This window comes from Miniopterus schreibersii (assembly GCF_964146895.1).
Source record: "Miniopterus schreibersii genome assembly, chromosome: 3".
Taxonomy (NCBI): domain Eukaryota; kingdom Metazoa; phylum Chordata; class Mammalia; order Chiroptera; family Miniopteridae; genus Miniopterus; species Miniopterus schreibersii.
Window position 1 is genome coordinate 38,425,924 of NC_138103.1, and position 26,326 is coordinate 38,452,249.

General features: G+C 34.6%; 1 protein-coding gene across 3 annotated transcripts in view; it reads right to left on the minus strand.

Annotated features, from left to right (window-relative positions):
- The window catches only part of DMXL1 (Dmx like 1), a 124,568-nt gene that overhangs the window by 71,352 nt on the left and 26,890 nt on the right, over positions 1-26,326 (minus strand). For all 3 annotated transcript variants that reach the window (XM_081133425.1, XM_081133424.1, XM_081133426.1), the window contains exons 7-18: positions 24,886-25,064; positions 20,437-20,626; positions 19,073-19,241; positions 17,127-17,339; positions 14,472-14,725; positions 13,685-14,363; positions 13,473-13,594; positions 7,841-7,930; positions 7,658-7,760; positions 5,316-5,435; positions 4,567-4,788; positions 831-2,516 (exon numbers count right to left, since the gene is read on the minus strand). In XM_081133425.1, the coding sequence (XP_080989551.1) occupies positions 831-2,516; positions 4,567-4,788; positions 5,316-5,435; positions 7,658-7,760; positions 7,841-7,930; positions 13,473-13,594; positions 13,685-14,363; positions 14,472-14,725; positions 17,127-17,339; positions 19,073-19,241; positions 20,437-20,626; positions 24,886-25,064 (4,027 nt within the window). The remainder of the gene's footprint in view (positions 1-830; positions 2,517-4,566; positions 4,789-5,315; positions 5,436-7,657; positions 7,761-7,840; positions 7,931-13,472; positions 13,595-13,684; positions 14,364-14,471; positions 14,726-17,126; positions 17,340-19,072; positions 19,242-20,436; positions 20,627-24,885; positions 25,065-26,326) is intronic.

A 26,326-nucleotide genomic window follows, 5' to 3' on the forward strand; every position in this document is an offset into this window, starting at 1 on the left:
TACTCATCCCAGAAGTGTTCTGCTAACACTGAAAAAAATAGTTATACAGTGGGGAGGCCTGCTTTTCATGCATAAAATACCTATAATATTTTTACATAAAAAATAACATCTAATAGTAATACTTCCTAAAGTGTCATGATACATGACCAACATTTTTTCTTTAATTTATTATTATTTTCTTAAGTTTACCCCATATTTTCCTTTCAAGCACAGTTCAAGGGGTGTAGCCTACTGATACCTATCTGGTGCACCCGGCTGGACTTATTTATTTTGATCTCTGAAATTTGATGGAAATTCTATGAATTTGTTTGTAACTCAAGAGATTAAGAAGGAAAAAAATGATCTCTTGGTGAGGAACAGACCTAATTTTATTATGCTTATTTTTGTTATTCTAAGTAGGAGTATACATTAATCCTAATTTTTAAAAGAAACCTCAATATTTTAAAAGCTAAATAGTGAATTATCACAACATGAGAAAAAATAAGCGGAAATCACATTTTGTGGTATCTAAAGTAATTATTTAATAAGAATGTTAACTTTTGCTAAACTCAAAGAATTCAGTTGGGTCTTTAACATTATTAAGTAGACAATTAGGTAAAAATGAAAAATGACTGCCATAATAAAATTCTGTTCAATTTTTATTTTAAATTCTATTCAGAGTACAGTTTATGGGATAAATAGAATATATTCAACTAAAAACTACTGTGAAGTCAGCGATGATGAAAAAACATTGTGAGCATCATTTTTATAAAATGTTTGTTAGATTTTCTGTGAAATTAAGTCAAATATCATTAGTTTTTCCTCTAATCCAGTACCCAATTTAGTTTTACCTTGGCTTCTGTCTCTACTTTCTCCAATATCAGTGCTGGTAGTTGCAATTGTATCTGCTAAGGCCATCAAAGACATCTGCTCCATCCTGCTGAGTCCTGGTAAACTAGAATGAAGTAAGTGGCCAGAAAGAACCTGAGCATGCTCAGGACCAAAGTAAGTTGGACTGTACTGTGAAAGGTCAATAACCCTGGGTTTTGTGTTTTCTTCATCTGTCTCTAATATGTTACTATCAGTCATTAAAGTTGAGATCTGAAAAAGCTCATCATAACTTTCTTTTGATAACTGGTTTGAGTTATTTAAGGTACTCTGATTACTAGATTTCTCCAAAGATGAGTAATGGCTATCATCATCTGCCGCAAGTAAGGCATATAAAGGAAGTGGAGGAACAGAATCTATTTCTGTGTAATCTGTATTTTCACTCTTGTTGAATGCCTGGGGGTCTCTGGTGGTGCTTCCACTGGCACTGATGGTGAGAGACCTAAGGCGGCGCTCATGACTGGATTCAGCTTCATTCAGAGCCACAACTTCTCCAGCAATGCACTTGACAAGATGTGATAAGATGGCCTTCGCTCTTCGAACTTTGCCAAGATCCATGAGTTCCAAAAGTTGCAATGGATGGTACTGAGGTAAAGTTGGGGAAAGAACATGAGCTGCTTCAAAAAGACCTGAATCTTCCATGTCCACAGAAGGGTCAAACGCAGTTTTCTTTCCACAGATTTTCTGTGCAAGACTGGTCATGGATCGAGTCAGAGTTTTCTTTGGAGGATGTAATCCAGAACTTGATGAGTTACTCTGTTTTATTAAACTTATTATAGATGGAGTGCTCCCACTGTATGAATCTGTTATAACAGGTTCTTGTTTAGAAGATGGCTGCCACTGGGAATATACATGCATCTCACAGTCCATTCCTACCACCAGAATGCCATCCCGGACCCATGATAAAGAAACAGGAAAAGGTGGAAAGCCTTCTACTGAAGAAACCAAATCCACACTTCGTAACAGTACAAATTTAGAAAGAGGCACAACTTTAGTACTCTCCCAGAGAGGAAATGCCAGGCTTTCCTTACCAGTCTGTTCTTGTACCTTACCAGCCAGGGGGCCATACATAAAAAGTTTTGATCCAATACCTACAGTCAAGATATGAGAACCATCTTCCCTAGATATCCAATCTAAGTGTACTAAATGCTTTATGGTTGATGTTATACTCTCTTTACTGGATAAATATACCTCTTGCTTATTATAGGCCACTAAATTGCTATCAATACTAATGCCAGAATCCAACACTGTATTTAACTCATCTAAATGAATTGTCTGTTCAAGGATCCAACATGAACCTCCTGTAGACTCACATTCAAAAATACTTACATGCATCACAAAGTCCTGAGAAGGTCTACTATTAGATGCAGGCTGCTTATATGCTACTGCTAAACGATTTGTGTGTGCACAGCTAACTTCTACAGGCCTACCAGGTATAGTTATACTACTATTGTTCTGAAGTCCATCTTCAATAAGTAATGGCCATTCCTCCCAAATGTATACAAGATCCATTTTTCCATTATTCGATGTGGCAGATTCTCCATCTGTTACTCTGCATCTCCAGAATCTTACTTTCTCATCTGAGCATGAAGTTGCCAATAAGTAGGGAGCACGGCATAAGGGATATATGGAAGAAGAACTCAGATGACCTAAAGTAAAATAATCCATTAACAAAATGTCAAATTTGGTTAAATATTTCTATTTTCATATACTAAAGGTTTTATTTTAGTCTTTTGTATGAACTACTGTTAAAAACATAACAGTCTATACTTAAAGGTCAATAAGATCAGTAAAAAGCCTTTGATGACAACACAAGGTATTAAAAAAGGACAATATTACCAAAACCTAGAGCTGAAAGAATTCTGAGAAAAATTTATATATATGTATACTTTTTTTTTTTTAAGAGGGGAAGAGAGAGGGAAAGATAGAAACATCTGTGAGAGACAAACATCAACGTCAACTGGCTGCCTTCTGCATGCCCCCGACTGGGGATCCAGCTCACAACCCAGGCATGTGCCCTGACCAGGAATTGAATCAGTGACCTCTTGGTGTGTGGGCTGACACTTAACCACTGAGCCATATCGGCTTGCCTCTGAGAGAATTTAGCCCAATTCCTGCATTTTATAGGTAAAGACCCTTGACCAAATGTGTTAAGTATTTAATCCCTAAATTAAATAGCTAGACTAAGACAGAATTAGAAAACCTGAATTAGTCCTGTTTCTCAACCCAATATTCTTTTCCCAATTCTTTGCTAGTTTTACATATTGTAAATCTCATTTTAAAGATATCAACACAGCTTTAAAAACTTGTCAACATTCATTGATTCCTTCTTTTTAATATTTTCCAATACAATTTTGTGAGTGCGCCATGCTTACCTAAATATTAAATGGGCCCTCAATGATTGAAGAGTATCTGATATAACTGATACTGAGAAGATTCCTAAGTGGGACATAATGTTTTCTTGGGCTTAATCTAATCATATATTCTTAATTTCCTAAACCAGGGTTTAGCAAACTTCTTTTTTCTTTTTCTTTTTTTAATCCTCACCCGAGGATATTTTTTCCATTGATTTTTAGAGAAGAGCGGATGGGAGGGTGAGTGAGAGAAACACTGACATGAGAGAGACATTAATTGGTTGCCTCCCACACGAGTCCCAAATGGGACCTGGAATTGAACCTGCAACCAAGGTACGTGGAGTTGACTGGGAATCGAACTCGAGGCCCTTCAGTCTGCAAGCCAATGCTCTAACCACTGAGCCAAACCAGCCAAGGCAGCAAACTTTTTCTTAAAGGGCCAGATAGTGTTGACTATTTTGGGCTTTGATAGCCATAGGTCTCTGTTGCTACTACTGAACTCTGCCACAGTAGAACAAAAGTAGCCATACACAAAAGTAAAGGAATAGGTGTGGCTATGTTCTACTCAAACTTATTTATAAAACAGGTAGGTGGCCCATAGTTTGCCACCCCCTGACTTAAGCTATTCAAAATAAGCTACTAATTATAAGAAATGTTATGCAGAACATTTATCATATTTTAAAAGCCCATTTCAACATAATTGTAAGAGGTTTTTTTAAAAAAACAGTCCTCAAGGAATATAGAAATATTGCAAAAGGACACAATTAGCATTATCCATTGTTTGCTCTGAGCTGTACAGAGATCAAGAGCTTACCCTTTCCAACAGTACTGACTAAAAAAGTTCTTAAAACTAGAAAAAAATTTTACAGTAGTCTCCCCTCATCTGCAGTTTGCTTTCCATGGTTTCAAACACCAGCGGTCCAATGAGATCTGAAAATATTAAGTTGAAAACTCCAGAAATAAACAATTTGTAAGTTTCAATTAACATGCCATTCTGAGTAGTGTGATGAAATCTCACGCTGTCCAGTTCTGTCCCACCTAAAACATGAATCATCCCTATGTCCAGTGTATCTACCCTTTATAAGCTACCAGGATGTTAGTCACTTAGTAGCCATCCCAGATATCAAATAGATTGTTCTGGTATCGCAGTGCTTGTGTTCAAGTAATCCTTATTTTACTTAATAATGGCCCAAAGCATAATAGCAGTAAGGCTGGCAATTTGAATAATCCAAAGAGAAGCCATAAACTGCTTCCTTTCAGTGAAAAGGTATGCACGTATAGGAACAAACATAGTATATCTAGGGTTACAAAGTTTAATTAGTCTTTTTTCACAAAATTTACAAACCTGCTGAAGGCTTAACACTTATTATCTCAACTCCTTCTGGCAAATGCAACTCTTGGCTATAAACCATTTCTGAAGACAGAGTCAACTTGCTGGTACTCTGGAGATTTGCTCTGCAAGCCTGATACTTCTGTGAAAAAGGAGACAGGATCTTCTCTGGGGAAGAAGAATAATGTTCTTCTGGCTGCCAAACTGCTTCAGATATTTTTGTATCTACTTTTTCATCTATAAAACATAAGAAAAGAATCAAAAACTGGGGGGAGTGGGAGGAACCCTATAAACATAATTGCTACATTTCATAATCCGAAACTGCCTTATAAAAGATTTAAAAAGTAAATATGTTAATGATTCTTTATAACAAGAAATTCAGAAAACCATTTTGCTTTTTTTTTTTTAAATCCTTACCTGAGGGTATTTTTTCCATTGCTTTTAGGGTGGGGAGGAGAAACATCAATGTGAGAGAGACACATTGATGGGCTGCCTTAGGCTCACTTGCCGACCAGGGCCAGAGATTAAACCAGCAACCGAGGTACGTGCCCTTGGCTGGAATGAAACCCGGGACCCTTCAGTCCGTGGGCTGATGCTCTAACCATTGAGGAAACCAAGTAGGGCACATTTTGCTTTTTTAATTAACTGAGTAAACTACATTATCACTACTCAATAAAAATAGCTTTAAAAATATGCACTGAACTCTCTAATCATATATAATTTGTTAATTTAAGCCTACTTAAAGTTAAAAGAAAAAGACTCACCCAATGAGACAGGAGTGGATTTTAAATGTAAATTCCACATGTGTAACAATGAACGGTTGTCTTGAGTGCACTCTATTACAATTAGGTAGAATTTTTCAGAAAACCCATTAGGTGAGGGGCCTGTTGGTAATAATGATATTTTTTACTATCAACATGGATAAGTGAGAGAACTTATTAAATATAACAAGTTAAAATAACTAAATTTTTTTAAAAAATCAAAACTCTTATCTACAGTTCCAAATACAAAGTGGAATTATAGAATGGAATCAACTTCTTCACCACATGAATTTATATTAACTTAAATGTTTAACAAGTATGCTATACTTAAATTTCATTTTTGAATCGACAGGCTTAAAAAAAATCACATATTACAGTCATCACTAATACAATGTTCACACAGATTAGACCATATTAAGTAGGAAATTTCTGGACAGGAACTATGTGATAGGTACTTTAAGTCAACGTATCATGATGAAAATTATGTTGCCAAACATATATTGAAATAAGACCATAATGAAATAACCTATTAATGATGTTTACCTAAGAACCAATATATAAGAATTCATCATACAACATATTATTCAGGAAATTTTTTCTTGGTCAAAACTGAATAATTTAAGCAGCATATAAGTTGTTTAAAATAAACTAAAAAAATTCACCTATTTAAAATACATCATAAAATCTGTAGTTCATTATTGACTGAACAAAACAAACTTTTTAAAAATGCTAGTAAAATATCCAAGTTTTTCTTAATTATTTTCATTATGCACAAAATTATGTATAGAAAATTACATTATAGAAACTATATAAATCATAGAACATGTAAAAAAAATCAGCAACTGTTATTAGAGTGCAATCATTTTTAAATTTGCATAGAAAAAAGTTTTCAAAGGAACGCCAGGAAAGAAAGATAACCATAAATATCTTAAGAGACGAAATGAAAAGGTAATTTCAGTAATGTATTCTGGGTGAATTAGGCATTTAAATTACAAGAATTAAGAGAAAGGGAAAAATAAGGGATTATAACAAAAGAAAAAAGAACAGAAGTAAAATCTATTTCTGATAATTTACTAACAAGAAAGAATGCTCAATAATTAAAGCATCTGTAAAACATTCTTCTCTTCTTGACATTAAAGCAAAATAACATGAAAAGATAACTCCTTGGTTATAGTCTGGGAAACTGTGATAATAAAGATAATCGTTTTTTAGTAAATGCAAGAACTCCCTGAATATTTTAAGAAAAACTAGAAGAAATACTTAGTCTTAAAGAGAAAAAAAAGGTAAAAATTGAAGAAAACTAGAAAAAAAAAATGCTAGAACAGATGATCATAGAAAAACTCAACCTTAAGCATAGGAATTTCTTTAAAAAGTCTTAAAGAGTGTTGATTATTAACAATACTAACATTCTTATTAATACTTTAATATAAAAAGGAAAATAAAGAACATTTTGTTGATATAAATAACCCTTTATCCTGTACTGACATCTTTATTTCTCATTTTTTAGCATCTTTCCATCATTATATTCAGAGGTTATAAATGCACTGTAAGCATTTTTGCACAGTTCATGAATTGTCAGGAAAAATGATAGAAGACTAAGTGAAAGCAGTGTTAAGAAGCCAGAGATAAAAGTGCAGAATTCGAAGTAGTACTTCTCAAAGGAAAAGGAAAATGGAAAAATGGTAGAATAAAGAAACAATGTAAAAGAGAAGTAAAAAATAATAATCTGGAACAAATAAAAATGTAGTTATTAGTATTATTTGAGGTTTATAATTAACTTTTAAAACAACAGGAACACACTACGGGATTGCTTTATAAGGAAAATCATTTTTGTGTTTGGTTTGGCCCCATAATTGACAACCAAGAGATTTTAGCTTTATTTTGTTCTGTTTCCTTTTTTGTTCTGTTTTCCTTTATGCAAAATAAACAGTTAATATTACATGGAGGCGTTTAAATAATTTTCAAAACTTTAATTATAAAAGTATTAATTAAGACACTTGGTCTTTAAATTATAACTTGAAGTTTTAAGCTACTGCTTAAAATTATAGGTGTCCACATTATCCAAATTCTTAGGGCAGGACCCCATCTATCAAAGAGCATTCATGCATTAACGACAATAAAAAAAAAAAATGTCTATTATGCTTTTTAAAAAACATAATTGACAAACCCCTTCAATTATTATATATTTCCTGATTAAAAATAAAAAGATAATGATATTTATAATAAATAATGCCACAAACCTACATGGGAAAATTATAACTTCAAATAGATGATATGAGACATTATATTAACTGCCTAACATACTCTACAAAATATTTTTCATTACATAAAAAATTCATCTTTACCTTCATCAGATAATATTCTATCTTTTCCCATACTTTTCTTCTCAAGGTTATTCAAAATGAAGTCTTGTTGAAAAACATGAAGCAGCTGGGTTTTTCGGCCTTGCTGAATGTAAATAAAAAGCAACATAAGTTGACATACATGTTACTTACCTAATGCTAAGTAGCCAGAAAAATAATACTTACAAGTTTTGTGATGGGATCTAATGCGATAATGCATCCTGGCCTGGCTGTTGATTGTTGACTTACGATGTTAAACACTTCACCAACATACTTCTGTTTTAAAAAAATATTTATCTCTTTTATTAAACAATTAAATAAAAATAATTAATAACAAAAACAATGCACTTTCAGGAATAATAAATCAATAATAAATATGTTCATGTGGCTAAATACATTTACAAGTCTCTTTCATTATAAACATTCTAGCACTTTACCTTACTAGGGAATTACATAGGAATGAATAAGAATTACAGCTCAGTTGGTGCATAGAAAAACAAAAGCAATGCTTGGTAATTGTAAGAGGAAAAAAGTATTTTATATCTATAAATGTGAAAAACTGATTTCAATCTTATGGAACTGTTCTAACAATCAGTGGTTTTTAAGCATTAATTTTGAGGTGAGAAGGATGGAGCTAAACAAGTTGACATACTGTTCATGTATGCATACTGAATTCTTGAGCCACTTATGTTCTGACTGCTGCAGTCAAGGCCATACTGTTCAATTCATTCTTCATCATACCTAATCAATCACCAGCATTTGATCCTGGTGATCACTCCCTCCTCCTTGAAATAATTTTCTCCATTTGCCTTCCATTATACACCACATTCATCTCATCCCACTTTTAACAACAGAATGCCCCAGGGTTCAATCCTTCTAACACTATAATTTCCAACTATATTCTTTCCCTTAGTGATCTCATCCAGCTCCACAACTTTAAATTTAGATTCTGACAACTACTTATTTTATATCTTCAGACCATCCTTCCTCTTCCTCTAAATTCCAGAGATTAGCCTACTGAATATCTTAGATGTCAAACAGGCATCTCAAACTTAACATGTCCAAAGCCAGGCTGTTGAATATCCCCGCTCCTCAAAATCTGCTACTTATACATTCTTCTCATCTAAGCTTGAGGCAATTCTGTTTTCACTAATGCTCAGCCACAAAGCTTGAGAGTCATTCACTTTTTCTCACATAAATGACATATCCACTCCAATCCTAACTATTTGATGTTCAAAACCTACCCAGATTGGACCAATTCTTATCATCTTTATCACTACCACTTGCAACCATTCTAAGCCCCTTTGACTCTCCTAGATTACTGTAATAGCTTCCTGAATAGGTATGATTTCACATCTGCTTCCCTTGTCTAATCTATATAGTAATCACAATGATCATTTAAAAAACTGAGATCATATCACTCTGACATTTTCTTCAATGAGTTCTATGTTATTCTGAGAAAAAGTCAAACTTACCACAATCACTGATGAGGCCTCATATGGTATGGCCAGGCTAAGTTTCTGACTCAGCCCAGACTACTCTCCTGCTACCTCACTTACTCTGCCCCAGCCACAAAGGTCTCCTTGCTGCTCCTTTAAATACCAAACATGTTCTAGGCTCAGGATCTTTGCCCTGGCTGTTTCTCTTCCTGTAATACTCTTCCTCTAAATATCCACATGGCTATCTCTGTCATCTCCTCTGGAACTTTACTTAAATGGTATCTTTTTTTGTGAGGCTTTCTCTGACCACCAACTCACTTGGCACTCCCTACTACTTTAGCTAGAATGTTGCTCTCCATGGTGTTTATTAATATATTTTACCTTTCCCCCTTATACCCCTTCACTAAAATATAAGCTCAGATTTTTGTCTGTTTTGTTCACATCAAAATTCCCAGCACTTAAAACAATTCCTACAACTATCTGAGAACAAATTAGAAAATCTGGACAAAATGGATAAATTCCAGAAACATACAATCTCCCAAAACTAAATCAGGAAGAACCAGAGAATCTGAATAAACAGATTACAACTAGTGAAATTGAAGCAGTAATCAAAAAACTCCCAACAAACAAAAATCCTGGACCGGATGACTTCACAGGTGAATTTTATCAAACATTCAAGGAAGAATTAACAACTATCCTTCTCAAACTATTCAAAAAAATTCAAGAGAAGGGAAGACTCAAAACTCATTTTACGAGGCCAGCATTATCTTAATTCCAAAACTGGATAAAAACACTACAAAAAAAGAAAATTATAGGCCAACATCCCTGATGAACATAGATGCTAATATCCTCAACAAAATATCAGCAAACCAAATCCAGCAATACATTAAAAAGATCATACACTGTGATCAAGTGAGATTTACTCTGGGGATGCAAGGTTAGTACAACATACTCAAATCAATAAATGTGATATACCATATAAACAAAATGAAGAATAAAAACCACATGATAATATCAATAGGTGCAGAAAAAGCATTTGATAAAATCCAGCACCCATTTATAATAAAAACTCTCAGCAAAGTGGGAACAGAGGCAGCATACCTCAACATAATAAAAGCCATATATGACAAACCCACAGCCAACATCATACTGAATGGGCAAAAACTCCACGTGTTTCACTTAAGATCAGGAATAAGACAAGGATGGATGTCCACTTTCACCACTCCTATTCAACATAATACTAGAAGTCCTAACCACAGCCATCAAACAAGAAGATATAAAAGGCTTCGAAACTGGAAAGAAGTAAAACTGTCATTATTTGCAGATGACATGATATTGTATATAGACAACCTAAAGATTCCACAAAAAAACTACTAAAACTGATAAGCGAATTCAGTAAAGTAGCAGAATACAAAATAAATATCCAGAAATCAGTTGCATTTTTATATACCAATACTGAACTATCAGAAAGGGAACGAAGAAAACAGTCCCATTCACAATGGCTTCAAAAAGAGAGAAACTGAAGAAGATACAAATAAGTGAAAGCATATACCGTGTTCATAGACTGTAAGAATTAACATCACTAAAATGTCCAAATACCCAAAGCAATCTATAGATTCAATGTAATTCTTATTAAGACGCCAATGGCGTATTTCACAGAACTAGAACAAATATTCCAAATATTCCACAGAACCCCAAAAGACCGCAATCTTGAGAAAGAAGAACAAAGTTGGAGGAATCATGCTACCTGATATCAAATTATACTACAAAAGGCCATAGTAATAAAAAAAGCATGGTACTGGCATAAAAACAGACATAGAGATCAATGAAACAAAATAGACAGCCCAGAAATAAACCCACACCTTTATGGTCAATAAATATTTGAAAAAGGAGACAAACACATAAAATGGGGTAAAGACAGTCTAGTCAACAAATCTTATGGGGAATACTGGACAGATACATGCAAAAAAATGAAACTAGACCACCTTTTTACACCATACACAAGAATAAACTCAAAATGGATTAAAGATTTAAATATTAGACTTAAAACCATAAAAATCTTAGGAGAAAACATAGGCAGGAAAATCTTGGTCATTTCTCGTAAAAATATTTTTTCTGACATATCTCCTCAGGCAAGGGAAACAAAAGAAAAAAAATAAATAAATAGGATTATATAAACTAAAAAGGTTTTGCACAGCAAAGGAAACCATCAAAAAAATGAAAAGACAACCCGCTAAATGGGAGAACATATTAGCCAATGATACATTTGATTAGGGGTTAACATCCAAAATTTGTAAAGAACGTATACAACTCAATACCAGAAAAGCATACAATCCAATTAAAAAATGAGCAAAGGATGTAAATAGACACTTCTCTAAAGAGGACTACAGATGGCCAATAGACATATGAAAAGATGCTCAGTGTCACTAATCATCAGAGAAGTGCAAATTAAAACCACAATGAGATATCACATCACACGTCAGAATGACTTTCATCAATAAATCAACAACAAGTATTGATGAGGATGTGGAGAAAGGGGGACCCTTGTGCACTGTTGCTGGAAATGCAGGTTGGTAAAGCCACTGTGGGAAAGCAGTATGGAGTTTCTTCAAAAAATTAAAAATGGAACTGCTTTATGACCCAACAATTCCACTTCTGGGAATTTACTCAAAGAAACCCAAAACACTAATTCAAAAGAATATATGCATCCCTATGTTCATTGCAGTGTCATTTACAATAGCCAAGATTTGGAAGCAGCCCAAGTGTCTATCAGTACATGAGTGGATAAAAAAGCTATGGTACATTTACACAATGGAATAGTACTCGGCCATAAAAAAGGAAATTTTACCCTTTGCAACAGCATGGATGGACCTGGAGAACATTAAGCTAAGCAAATAGGCCAACTGTTGGAGAAAGACAAGTACCAAATGATTTCACTCATATGTAGAATCTAATGAATAAAATGAATTTTAATAAGCAAAATAGAGATAGACTCAGAGAGAGCAGACTGACAGCTATTTGGGGTGAGGTGTGTGTGTGCTGTGTGCGGGGTATGGAGGAATTGGGCAAAAAAGAAAAAAAATGAGAACTCATGGACACGGACAACAGAGTGGTGACTGTTGGGAAGAGCAGAGTGAGGAGACTTGGAGGAGGGTATAGGGGAAATAAATGGCAATGGATAGAGACTTGACTTGGATGTTGAACATACAATACAGTATACAGATGATATAATGTAGAATTGTGCTCCTGAAACCTGTATAATTTTGTTAACCAGTGTCACTCAAATTAATTCAATAAAAAAACCAATTCTTGAAATATAGAAGGCCCGCAATAAATATATGTGTTTCTATTATAATACTATATGTGTGGTTTGAAAAAAGTTCTGTTCTGCAAAACCATGCATTAAAAATAAAAATAACTTAGGAGTAAAACAGGGTTGGAGGAGACCAGTGACACCTATGCAATTCTGTAACCAGGGTATTAACAAAAACATTAATTGGTAGCTGAGGAGACAGCTTGAATCTCCTAAACAGAAAGCTCAGAATAGCTGAAGATTACCTCAGGGAATATTTTAAAATATCAAAAGCAAAAATGTGAAAATACTGGCTTGCTGGAGGTGCTGAGACAATGCAGATGGTGGGTTGCTATTAGTTGGGCACAGGAAGAAGTGCCACCTGTCCTAAGACAAAAGCTTTGCAATGGTGCTAAAAGGGCTCCATCCTGTATTGAAACCAAGCTGAGAGGTTTTTCTTTTCTTGGTTAAGATTAAAATTCCACTCCTGTTATTTCAGCTCACCTTGCCTAGAAAAAAACTGTAGATGAACCAACATAACTTCCACATTCTACTGCCATTAGTCCCCATTTATCTCTCAGCATAATGTATTACAGGAACAGATACTGTAGGACACTAGACTTTACTTCTGAATAAATGAAAGAAATGGTTTCTTTTTAAAGGAATTAGAATCACTATAATGGTACAGTGCAATTATAAAAAAAATAACTAAAAAACATACAGATGTATTATAAATTATATATCGTAATATTAGAACATGCCCAATAAGTATAAAATAAGTATCTTTAAAAAATCATATAATATGCTTAGTTTTTTTTGTTTTTTTAATCCTCACCCGAGGATATTTTTTTCTAGAGAGAGAGTGAAAGAGGCGGGGAGAGAGAGAGAGATAAAAGCATCAATGTGAGAGAGACACATCAATTGGTTGCCTCCTGCCCAAAGGCCGACCAGGGCCGGGGACTGAGCCTGCAACAGAGGTACGTGCCCTTGGCTGGAATCGAACCCGAGACCCTTTAGTCCACTGACACTCTAACCACTGAGCAAAACCAACTAGGGCTATGCTTAGTTTTAAAAGTTATCTACTTACAGAAATTTCAGGATTGGAAAGCTCACTTAAAAGTTTCTTGGCATCAATAACGGCTTCATATAATCTCAGATATTGTCCATCACTTGCTACAAAGCATGCACTAGGAGAGTTGCAGTATGCACCTACAAAGTATTTACAAGCGTTTATAATTTAATCCTTAAGCAATAATGTCAGAAAATCTAAATTTATTAAATAAAAATCAGAATGCTTACCTAGACAGTAACTGGGTATAAGAGTGGGCAGCCATGCCACATTGGAAAATGCAGAAACATGAAGAGAATTAATCCGGGCAAGCTCAGAAACACCTCCAGAAAAAGACAATGGCCCAACTGGATCAACCCTCCAAAGTATTAGCTCACTATAAACGGCATTGGGATCCTGAAATGCCACGTCAACGGTGCTTTTACTCGGTTGTGCCAAATCTTCAGTATTTACAGCATCATAAGGTTGTTTTGGGTTATCAACATCTGGTGTCTTTAATGCATTATGGTGTGATGTTGTCAATAATAATGGTAATACTGAATGGCAAGCTAAATCATTAAGATGAAAGCGATGACCACAATATCTGGATTTGTGTGAAATACTGAGAACTGTAGAAAAAGCAGATTCCTCGGCAAAACTGACTAGCCACTGATTCAGAGAGCCATCAGCGTGCTTTGAAATCATCATCACATTAGGTGTAAAAATACTTAATTTTAAGCTATTAGTTGATTTACTGTGACCAGAAGAGATAAGCATTGATGTGGACCGTGTGAGGCTAGAAGGCTTTTGTTTTCCTTGCTGAAGAGCCAAGTCAACATTCTTGGTACAGGCATACATCACTATGCTTTTACAGAGAGAGTTTGCATCACCTGTGGGGAAAGCTACAGGAATTCTGGAAACAAAGGACACCTAGAATTAAGAAAGTAAGCATTAGAATACATGAAATTATATAAAGAGGTATTACAAAGCTGTATGGACATTTAACAAGTAGCTTTCCAGAGATCTTAATAAGAGTACCTGTACTTGACGAAACATACCAGGCTGGTATTCATCCAGCCAATCCACATGCCAAACCAGCAAAGAGCCATCCATAGGATGAATACTGAATAGCATGTCTGCATTTTTACTCCATTCAGACAGAAGTACTTCAATCTGATGATCAATGGAAGTTGATGGTAACGGTACAAAACTTGAGTTTGGTGCCATTTTATCACCACCCAATTCCTTCTTTTCATGATTTATTTTCAGATCATCAACACCATCATCCATTTCTATAAGCAAAAGAATTCATGAGCCAAGTAAATACAATCAAGCTATTATTATAAATTAAGATATCTTTAAAAATGCATTCAAGATAAAAAACATTAATAGTCTTCACAAACAATAAATGAGCTCCCCTTTAAATATAACTTTGCTCTAGGACTATAAAGCCACTGGAGTTAACCCACTAATCAGAAAGCCTATGAGACAGAGTCAATGGATTATTGGTAGAAGGGCTATTATTGAACTGGAAAATAGGTAAACTGGTTTCTAAACCCAGATATACCACAATTAACTACTCAGAAGTGAGACACACTACTACTCTGGATCTTAGTTTTGCTCATGGTAAAATGAGGGATTTGGAACTGGGGCTATAATTCTGGGCTGGATTTTTTAAATATATTATTGGAATGTAATTGGCACTTTTTTTATAATATCAGATTTATCAAAACCTGAGTCTGCTATACTAGCTATCCTCTAGATGCATGCACTTATAACTGATATGACATTTTATTTATTTTTTAAAATATATCTTTATTGACTTGAGAGAGAGGAAGGAAGAGGGACAGAGATAGAAACATCAATGATGAGAGAGTCATTGATCGGCTGCCTCCTGCACACCCCCTACTGGGGATTGAGCGTACAACTCAGGCATGTGCCCTGACCAGGAATCAAACAGTGATCTCCTGGATCATAGGTTGATGCTCAACCTCCGAGTCACGCCAGTTGGGCCAGATATGACATTTTAAAACCATTTTAAAGGAATACATTTATAGTCCCCAATTTCCAGATTTTCAACACATAGGTAATTAAAAATAAACTGGTATACCAACTTAATACAAGTAAATACGTATATTCTGACCTCTATTTCAAACACCATGGGCCCTATTCCTATTGAGGAAAAGAAAGACTTTCTTTAAAAAGACTCTCAAAAATGTTAGACTATTGACCAGATTTTAAAAATTGGTCAAGACATACAAATCATTAAGAAAAATAAAAATAATTCAATAGAAAATCAGGCAAAGAACAGGAAGAGGGAAACCGTAAAAGAACTAAAATAATTTTGTTCAATTTGCTTTAAGAAAATGCCAAGTAAAACAAGATGCCATTTTCCCTATATCGACTGGCAATAAGTAATATAATGAAAAGATACAGCGGTGGCAAGGATGTGAAAGAAAGATATTTGGATATACTTAGAGTATAAACTGGTAAAACATTTCTGGAGGTCAATTTGGAAGAAGTTACTATGCTGTACACCTGAAACTGATACAGAATAACATTTAAAAAGTTAAATTTTAAAAAACTGACAGAAGTTATTGAAATATAAAATGCTTACACTCTGGAAATTCCACATCTAGGAACCTACATTACAGAAAAATTCACACAAAGATGAAAAGATGGGCCAGTGTACCATTACCAGTAAAGTGAAAAACAATTTAAATGTCCATCAATAGAGGAAATGCTAAAGTTTTCTCTTGACATGGAATACTCAAAGCTGTTAAAAAAAAAGAGATGGAAAAGTTCCCATACTGAATTTAAAAAGCAGGTTGCAAAACACTATTTTTGTTTAAAAATTAACTCCCATAGTACAACTTTAAAAAAAAAATTGCCTGTATAAATATGTAGGTAGAAAATAAATGTAGAAGGACACTCACTTAACAATATGTAAACTTTACACCTATCTATACCATTTGATTTTTTCCCTAATGAGCATGTACAATCTCATAATTTAAAAAAAAACTTTTTAAAAACAAAAACATTTATGAACCACAAACTGTAGCAGAGATAGCTAGCTGGCCACCACAAATTCGTGCTTCCTAGTCCTTAACATAGAATGGCTGGCTATGCAGTCAGGGACTACATGGACCCTGTGACTAGTGCTTTCCAATCAAATGAGAAAGTGATATGTGCTAACTGTGGGTAAAGTTGACAAATAGCTGTATCTTCTCCTCTCTCTCTCTCCCCACCTAAGGCTAAATGCAGAAAAGTTTAAGGCCCTAGTGTAATGCTTCTCAAACTTTAATATACACACAAATCGCCTGGGGATTTTGTTAAACTATGGATTCTTGTTTAGTAGCTCTAGGTAGAACTTGAGATTGTGCATTTCTAACAAGCTCCCAGGTAATGTCCATGCTGCTAGTCCAAAGGTAGTCTTTTAAGCAGCAAAGCCCTAGTGGCTGACTGAAGCCTAAGTATGGAGAATCCTGAGCCCCTATATTATTACCACGTGGAAGAAAGCTACCTGGAACAGGAATATCTACACCAAATTATTAAATGAGTTAGTACAAACTTGTATTATGTCATTGCAATTCTGAAGTTTATTTCTGACAGTAGCCAGTGTTGTCCTAATATAAAAATCTTTGCTATTTTGAATAAAACTTTACATTTTTTTATCCCTCTTTAAAACTTTACCTTCATCAGATTTTACATCTGCCTGATTAGAATCTTCTACACTGGCCTCAGAAGATGGTTGTTCAAAACTTTTTCGAAGTTGCTGTAAAAAGACTTCCATGGACAAAGTAAAATGTAACTCTTTATTATTTAGCCAGTGTACCACAAAAGGTCCACTCTTCTCTTCATTTTCACTTAGACTTAGAGATGTAATAGAAGGAAGAAGTGGAATGTCTGTAAAGAACAACAAAAACAACGCAATTAAAATTTCTATCATTCTAGCATATAATACTCAAGTCTCATATTTTTATTGACTGCTACATTTATCTTTAAACCTCTGCAATACAATTTAACCTATAAGTAAGACTCCTAACATAATGTTTGCCATATTATTATTAATGATAACAGACTATTAATGATAATAGTAAATTTAACATACTTTTTATAAAGGAGGTAAAATTACACATTCTAGGTCATATAGCACACTTTATTTTTATATGCATATATTTTCTTTAGTTGTAAAAAAATATTATCATTAAGAAACATCTATCTTTAGTTCCTATACTGACACAGACTAAACATTCAATAAAAGCCTTGAGGGACTGAACTGCCAATTCCATTGTTCCTAGGTAGATACACACAAGTGCCTGGGATTAAGAAAATGCCCCCAAGAATACTAATGGGTAGGATTTTCTAACTTTTGACTTACAATCATCCCAATAGAGATCAGCAATGCCTCTAATAGATCACAGGCCTAGTTGTTCAAGTATACAAGGAGGGGCTAATAGCAGAAGCAGTCTGGCTAAAAACAAACAAACAAACAAACAAAAACGCTCATATTTCTTCTGTCTCGTGACCTCACTTAAAAAATTTGATTAAAGTTATTTTTTATGAGAAATCTTCATGGAAAGGATATAAGTACTAGAATGAAGAGAACATGCTCTTACGAGCTCCTTTCCTGTTTCTATTTCTATTGATGGGCAAATAAGTGAAGCTAAATCTGAGAGTAGGGCTTTAAATAATAGAGCATCCAGAAAGCTCATTCCAATAGATCTAATTTTGGGAAAGGAATTTTCCATAGAGTCTATTCTATCTGCTAATAATATTATTTTGCTTTGATTTTCTCTATATGTATTTTCCTTAGGTACAATCTAAGAAAGGCTTTAGAATGCAATTCAGCAAATCCAGTGCGCTATATGAAAATAGGTGATGCTAAATTTATGCTTAAGGATATCCCAAAATACATAAAAACTCATCAATAGTGCTTATCTTCTGGGGAGAAAAATTAAGGTGGAATAGAGGGGAAAAAAGGATTTACTTTTCAATTTCTGCACAGATGGCATTAATCATACGCAGATATTGTTTTTAATTTTTCCCCAATAATATTCTAAGGTTCTACTTAAATGCCCTAATTGTGATCAGTTGGTTTCTAATTCACAGAAAATATTTACTACAATGATGAGTACTTAAATTCTTCAAATTTATAGACAGATCTAGATATTCAAGATCTTCAATCTAATAGTATATATTTGACTACAGAAGTACGTTTCTTAATTCTTCCAGTTATAACTTCTACTTATTTTTACTCTATTTCTTAAATGGCTCCAAAGATCAAGTACTAAATACAGTGGTTTTATTTTAACAACTACAAATAATTATAAAATACTACTCTGTGATGTTAACCTCTGTGTTAAGTATTAGCTGATATCTCAACTTTTGGAAAAAGTAATAAAGAATCTCAATGGCTTATCAAGATCTTAAATCACAAACCAAATCATAGCCTTAATGAGCAAACAAATAAACAAAAATCTCATTTTGTGTAACCAGTGAGTTGGCTATAATGAAAAATTAACTAAGAAAGTTACTTCCAATTTTTTAAACCTAATTATAACTAAAAGTATAACTTATTTGTTATAAAAATCAATCTGCTCAATTCCAAAAACATTTTTTGAACAGTGCTTTATTACCCGTGGCTGGGTTGATGCTGGCTGCAATATGAAAGTGGCAAAGTGCATTGGCATGCAGTGGAGTGTTCCTGTGGACGTGATGAGGATCCTGCTGATGTGGCAGGTATCCGGTGTGTGCTACAAGTGCAAGAGATCTCCTTCGACCTCTACGAAAATGTCTCAGATTTACCTGTGTGAATAAACAAAGCAAAACTAATGCCTATATTGACATAAGGATATATGTATAGGTTACATAATGATTGTTAGACATTACAGATATTCTATTTCAGATGAGTTTATATGTACAAATATCTTTCAGTAGTTTTGACCAGCAAATCTGAAACCTGAAGAAGCTTATAACTTAAACTGCCTGACTCTTAACTACCACACAATACACTGCAATTTTTATTTGGTTTATGTTCTGCTAAGTAATTCCTTGAACTTAAAAGTTTACAATAATATGACTGTGGACAATGATGTCTCTATGCATACTGTTTTCTTTGTATCCACAGTTTACTCCCTATGTCCACAAAGCACTGGATAACATTATCATAATAAATTAGGGTGTTATTTCATAATTTACAAAGCATTTTCAGAGGCCATCTCATTTGACCCATAAGGCAGACATTGCAAATATTGTTATCCTCATCTTTCAGATCAAATAGTTTACACAGAACCCAAGGTCTAAAAGTAGACAAGAATCTTTGAATTCCTAGTGGTTGAGTCTCCATGCATTATATACTTCATAATATTCTGAGTCATTAGAATACTATACTAATTTGAAGAATGGTTGTTCCATAATCATACAAACCATTCAAAGATAAATCATTTTTAGATCATTTCATTTTCACTATTAAAAAAATAATAAAAAGAATCTGTGTTACTAGTCAATTAGTACAAACATCAAAAATTGACTTTTATTTTCCACACTACTTAGTAAAATAAATACTTAGAGGGGTTCTAAAGGTAAAAACTGTAGAACAGAATCTGATGAACTAGTCTAATCATTCCTGTAATTAAGAAAGGACAAAACACCCCAAGCTCTAAAGAAATAATAAATAAAGAATTCTTCTAGTCACATCTTTGTTTTTTCAGATTTTAATTTACTTTGTTATTTTAGCTAGACAAGTGTATCCTTTTGTTATCATCAGTTAACCTAAGATTAACTTCATAATTATAAGTACTTTTTTGCCCTAGACGAAGTCCTTAAGAACACTTTTTAAACCAAATAAAACTTAAAATTTTTTGAGATTTTCCTAAGACATATGTATTTTTTAGAATTATCCAGATAACTCTGAATATTAATTAGGATAAATTTTACAAAAAAGGCAATGTACAAAAAGTTTTAAAACTTGTACGAAATAACAACTAACAAAAGCACTCACATCTAAAGTGTTTTGAACTCGTTCTTTACTGGCAGCATTTCTCTCGAAGTTACTTGGTAAATTAAGTGGTTCGGTCCAATGGTTGCTGTCACCTCCATAAAGTAAACAATCATTTGGTAAAAATGTCTCTACCCAAAGACGACACACATTATCTTTGCAGCAAGTCAACAGTACATTACATACAGAAGCCCTAAGGAATAAAAAGACATTAGCGGCAACAATAAAATTTCACACAGTATCACATTCTACAATATTTCTACAATGCACACAACTAAAGTACCAATGCACAAAATCTCAATATACATTTATGATTGCATAAATTGCATTTATGATTGTATTTAGTCAAAACAACTACAACTGAGTGGGTACGTGATTTCATCACATCAAATGCTTACTAATATTTCTTTTCAGCCTAGAATTCGGTAGTTCTTGCTTTAATAATCTAAGAGTCTTCTTATTGCTAAAAAATAAAGACTGAGATCATGCCATAATCCCTTAGTAAATATACAAAAAAACCCACATCTATTACAATTTTGCTTCATTTTTTTGCTTCATAATGCTTCATTTTTACTTCCTGTACAGGCACATGCACACTGATCACTAACAGGCTACATTAACTAGTACACTTATTCTCTCCTTGCCTAATACATATGCCAAAATCAGTGAAGTGCAAACACAGAAAATTCATGAAGTACAGTCACCTCTTTCCTTAGTCATTTGTGATTTTCAGTGGATTGACTGTCTTGCCACCCCACAAAATGAAATCAAAACCAACTGCACATATATTAATAAGCTCCATAACCACCAAGAGTTCAAAGGTTGAAACTCTATCTACAAAGACTACCTCCTATGAGGACACTCAGCAAATATTAAAAAAAGAAAAGAAAAAGAAGTCACGATATCCTATAGTAGACATTTAAATATATTTGACTATAAAATGAATAATCAGTAGAGGGCTTCTATCAAGTAACTCAGTAAGTTAAATTTTAAAAAAAGAACTACAAATATTCTGTAGCAGTCACTTTGTTAAACAGATCTGCCTGATTAAAAAAGAACAATAGCAAAGGGGAAGAAAAGGGTGGACAGCATGTTTTGTCTTGGTTGCTCTTTCCTTCGGCTTTCCTCCTCTATTCTCTCACCTCTCTCTCATCCTCCCTCCCCCTTCCTTCCCTTCTCAGTCTACTCCCCTTTCTTCCCTAGCCCCACACTCCCTGGGCTTCTCTCCCTCAATTCTCAGCTTCTCCTCCTCTCCAGGCTATCCTCCCTTACCACCCCTCTCTTCCTCTTGCCCCTTCACCTCTCCCTTTTTCCTAAACCCCATCCTTCTTTCCTTCCCAAATCCTCTGTTTCTCCTTTCTCCATCCTCATGCCTCTCTCCCCTCCTTCATTTTTTCTCCCTCTTTTTTCTCTAGTCCCCTATGCCCTTTTCCTATCCCCTTCTCTCTCTTTTCCTCTCTAGTACATTCACATACACAGGCAGTGGCAATGAGATTAAAAGTAAGAAAATAGAAACAGAAGAAAATACATCAAAAGGAGATAAATGGAAAGTTCAAGGTTCATAGTGCCAATTAGTAACTGGCAGAATGGAAAGGCTTACCAAGGGAGAGCAGAAGGTAGGAGACTAAAGGGTTGAATAGACAGCTATCAGAAGAGGTATAAGAACTCAGGCAAGGGCAATGAAGCAAGAAAGGGGCACAACTCAGAAGCATGGAAAGGGCTTTGACCCTGGAATGTGGGTAGCCCAGGTGACTTTCCTCAGAATACTAGGCCTTAGGGTCAGTGTAACAGCTGGCAGGTAATATATAAGCAGAGCATGTAAGAAATAATCTGATCTGTGTGAGGCATTTCTCTGGCAATACTTTCCTTCCTCACATCTTCATCATGGTATCTTATTTTTTCTTCAATGGCATATCATACTCCAATACAAACCAAAAGAAGAAGAAAAAAGGTATAACTTTATAGACGGCAACCATGTGATAGGTGTCTGTAACATCCACCCTATTTTGATGTAACGACAGGCTAAGACACCTAAACCAACTGTTGGAGGTTTCTGGAGGATATAAACAAAACTCCCAACCTGTACTACATTCATCAATTTTTAATTAGTAAAAAAGTAAATGCTTATTACAAACACTTCTCCATTATCCTCTCTCAAGCCAGCAGTCCCTTGCATAATGCATTACCATCTGGTTGAGGATCTTAATTTTATGTAAAAAACACCTGTACCACTCGCTCATTGAAGATGCCATATCAAAAAAAGCAATGGTCTTTGATGGGATCTCTCTCATTCTCATGAGAAAGGGTCAACCTTCCCACTATATACCTGCAGGCAATAGGCAGCTGGTAAAACAAAAGTGAAAACTGAGAGAGCTCAGGGAGATTAGCTGATTCTTAAATCACATAGAACCAAAAATAAAATTCTGGAGACCTCTAAAAGATGCCATTACCAAAAGAAAATTTTAGTTCTATATCACAGTTCCCTATGCTGCAAAATTTAGTTGGTAAGAGATAAAATGAACACAGGCAGTAAAAAAACAAAAACTAAAAACTAGTATGCCTTACTGCTATTATCAGGCATTCCTAATGGCCTAGTTTAAAGCATCTGCCTCTGTCTCCACTTTGACCATTTTTGCAAACACTGAGTGAACTACGTCAGGAGATATGACTGTCCTCTCTTAAAAGATACTTCATAAGCCTCTTTTTTAGTATGCTAGCAGTCTAACCATCAGTGAATGAAAACACCTGGATACAGGAGAAATCAGCCTCTGAAATGATGTAATCTTCAGATACTTCTACAAGGTTCACAGTTTGTGATGACAGTCATTTTTACTGGAGTCATTTACAAATTTTAAAAGAAGAGTTAACATATGCCACAGCTCATTCTACTCTAAACACATTTTATATATGTGGGCAATTGTCTCAGAGGTACTAGAGCAACAGTTCTCAAAGTGAAGCTGGGGTGAGGGTACTTTTGCTAATGATATAGGTTGTCTACACACTCTTCCTTGGCCCAAAGACTCTGACACATCCTCCTAACAACAGAACCATTAGTGTTCCTAGAGTGGCTTATTCCTATGCATTCCTATACTGGAAGGGTGGGGTAGGAAAAATAACAACTACTACACTAGAAAACACCTCAAAAATCTAGGTATAGCACTAATGAATACATGTTATTTATTATACATTTGTCCAAAACGATAGAATGCAAAACACCAAGAGTGAACTGTACTGTAAACTATGGAATTTAGGTGATAATGTGTTGATATAGGTTCATAAATTCTAACAAATGTGGAGGATGTCAATACCAGGGGAAGCTATGTATGTGTGGGAGCAGAGGGTATATGGGAAATCGCTATACTTTCCCCTCATTTTGCTGTGAACATTAAACTGTTCTTAAAAAACACAGTACAATTAAAAAAAAAATTTAGGTATACTCTGCTGGCTCAGTAGAATAAAACTTAAGTCAACAAATGATCCAGGTACACTACCATTGAGTAGCTTAGGACATCTCAGGTGACAAAAAGATAAGGGAAAAGCTGTACTGCTCCATTGTGTGGCCAAATTGAAAATGGCCATGTGGAAGAAAAAGGGATTTCTACCTGTATTTAAATAATAGGTCTCTATAACTTACTAAGTATAGGCAAAAATAAAATGGGATACCAAGTCTTGCAGGTACTACAGGAAAGAAAGAAAGTGCTGCCCAGAGGGACGTGGCTCAGCGGTTGAGCGTTGACCTAGGATCCACGTGATCAGGGTTCGATTCCCAGTCAGGGCACATGCCTGGGTTGTGGGCTCCATCAATGACTCTCTCATCATTGATGTTTCTATCTCTCTCTCCCTCTCCTTTACTCTCTCTCTGAAATCAATAAAGATATATTTAAAAAGAAAAGAAAGAAAAAAGGAAGTGCTAACATGTGGGCTTGTGCATGCATGTGTAGGTTAAACTAATACCTAGTTCAGGGCATCATAATGTATAATCCACTCTCTTTTCCTCAAAGACACTGGGTGTAATTAAAGAAATGTTTTAGGCCTCATAGTATGTCCTCAATAAAGCTGGGGGTTATTTGTTTTTATTTTTTTAAGCAGAAGAGATACACATAGAAGGTACAAGATGAAGGAGTGAAATGTGAAAAGATCCATGCAAACAACAATATGGAGAATGATTAAGGGATAAAAGAATTAAATACAAAACACAGAAAAGGATGCATAATTCTGTCACTTAAACACATCTGACATGGAAGTAAATTATCCTTTCACATGGCTCTCCTCTTAAGTGTAAATCACAACTGTCCCATGACCAGAGTTTTGCAAGCCAGGGACCACCTAATATTACTTGAATCTCCATAGGCAAAAGTCCTATACCCTATGGATTCTCAGAGTAAGAAAAGCAGTCAAAGTCACAAAGATGATTTTCTCTTAATAGATGGGAAATACTACTAATCCACTGACCTAGGCATATATTTACTTGTTTTACGCCAGGAAAATCCATTTACAGCTCGAGGATGGGCCAGATATACAAAAGAAAAGTCAATTTCTCCTTGGGATTGTTTTTCTGAACTTTTATCTGGAGAAGTAACAGCTGTCCGCCAGTTTTCTACATTATACCATACCTTTAAAAGACAGTCATCCTAAGAGAAAAACAAACAGAAAAACATCCACATCAGAATTAAAGATTAAGTTAAATAGCAAACGTAAGATTTTTCTCCCCAAACATAGAAACTTAAAGATGGGAGAAGGAGTTGGGCACGGATGAACTAAGGAAAATCTCTGATTTTGACACTTTTCTATTAGCATTCCTTAACTGTGCTTTGAGAATTAAGGTGTGTGAATGTGTGTATTTTGCAAGGATTAGTTCAAGGAAAATTCTAGTTACTATATAGTATAAAAAATGGAGTCATTCAGGAAAGACTGAAAGATGAAGTTAAGTGTTCTTTATCCATTTAGCCAAGTATCAAATAAGAAAACATTACCACTGGCAGAATTAAAAAGACTGATAATTTCTGAAAACAAAGGACAATTTTATGAATTATCATATGAATGTTGAAAGAAAATGTTGAAGATGATAAAAAGTAGTTAACAACCACTACTATACAAAATAATCTAAGTAAAATCAAAATAGCATCACCTAATTTGGGAAATAAGGGAAGAACAAGGGAGACTAAAATGTACCAGGTTTTACTCTTAAGCTGTAATTGCATTCCCCCTTCTAATATCAACCAGAATAAACAGCACCACTTCTCTCCGAAAAAAACCTCACTGAGGATTTAGAGTATCTCACATTCTTAACATGCAGAAGGCTTTGAATAATGAGAATAACTTCAGAACAACTTCAGTGTGCATTAACTGCTCTGTGAACCAATAACTGAAAATAAAATAAACTCAAAGAAATACATTGTTCTGAAATCAATAGGTAATAACAACAAACAAAAAAGATGACAAATGTCCTTCTAGAAAGTATAAATTCTTATAGCTTAAATACAGCTTAATATATCTCTCAGCTTAAAGATAATATTGTCCAGCCGGTGTACCTCAGTGGTTGAGCATTGGCCCAGGAACCAAGAGATCACGGTGTGATTCCCGGTCAGGGCACATGCCCAAGGTTTCAGGCTCGATCCCCAGTAGGGGGCGTGCAGGAGGCAGCCAATCAATGATGCTTTTCTCTCATAGATGTTTCTTTCTATCTATTCCGTTCCCTTTCTCTCTCTCTAAAAATCAATAAAAACATATTTTTTAAAAAAAGATATAAATAGTAGTAATAGTTTACTGACAGTATACGACATGCATGACACTATGCCAGTCACTTTACCATACACTGTCTAAATTAACCTTATGATGAATGACCTGAAGTAGGTATTATTATCCTCAGTTTACATATCAGACAATCAAGGCT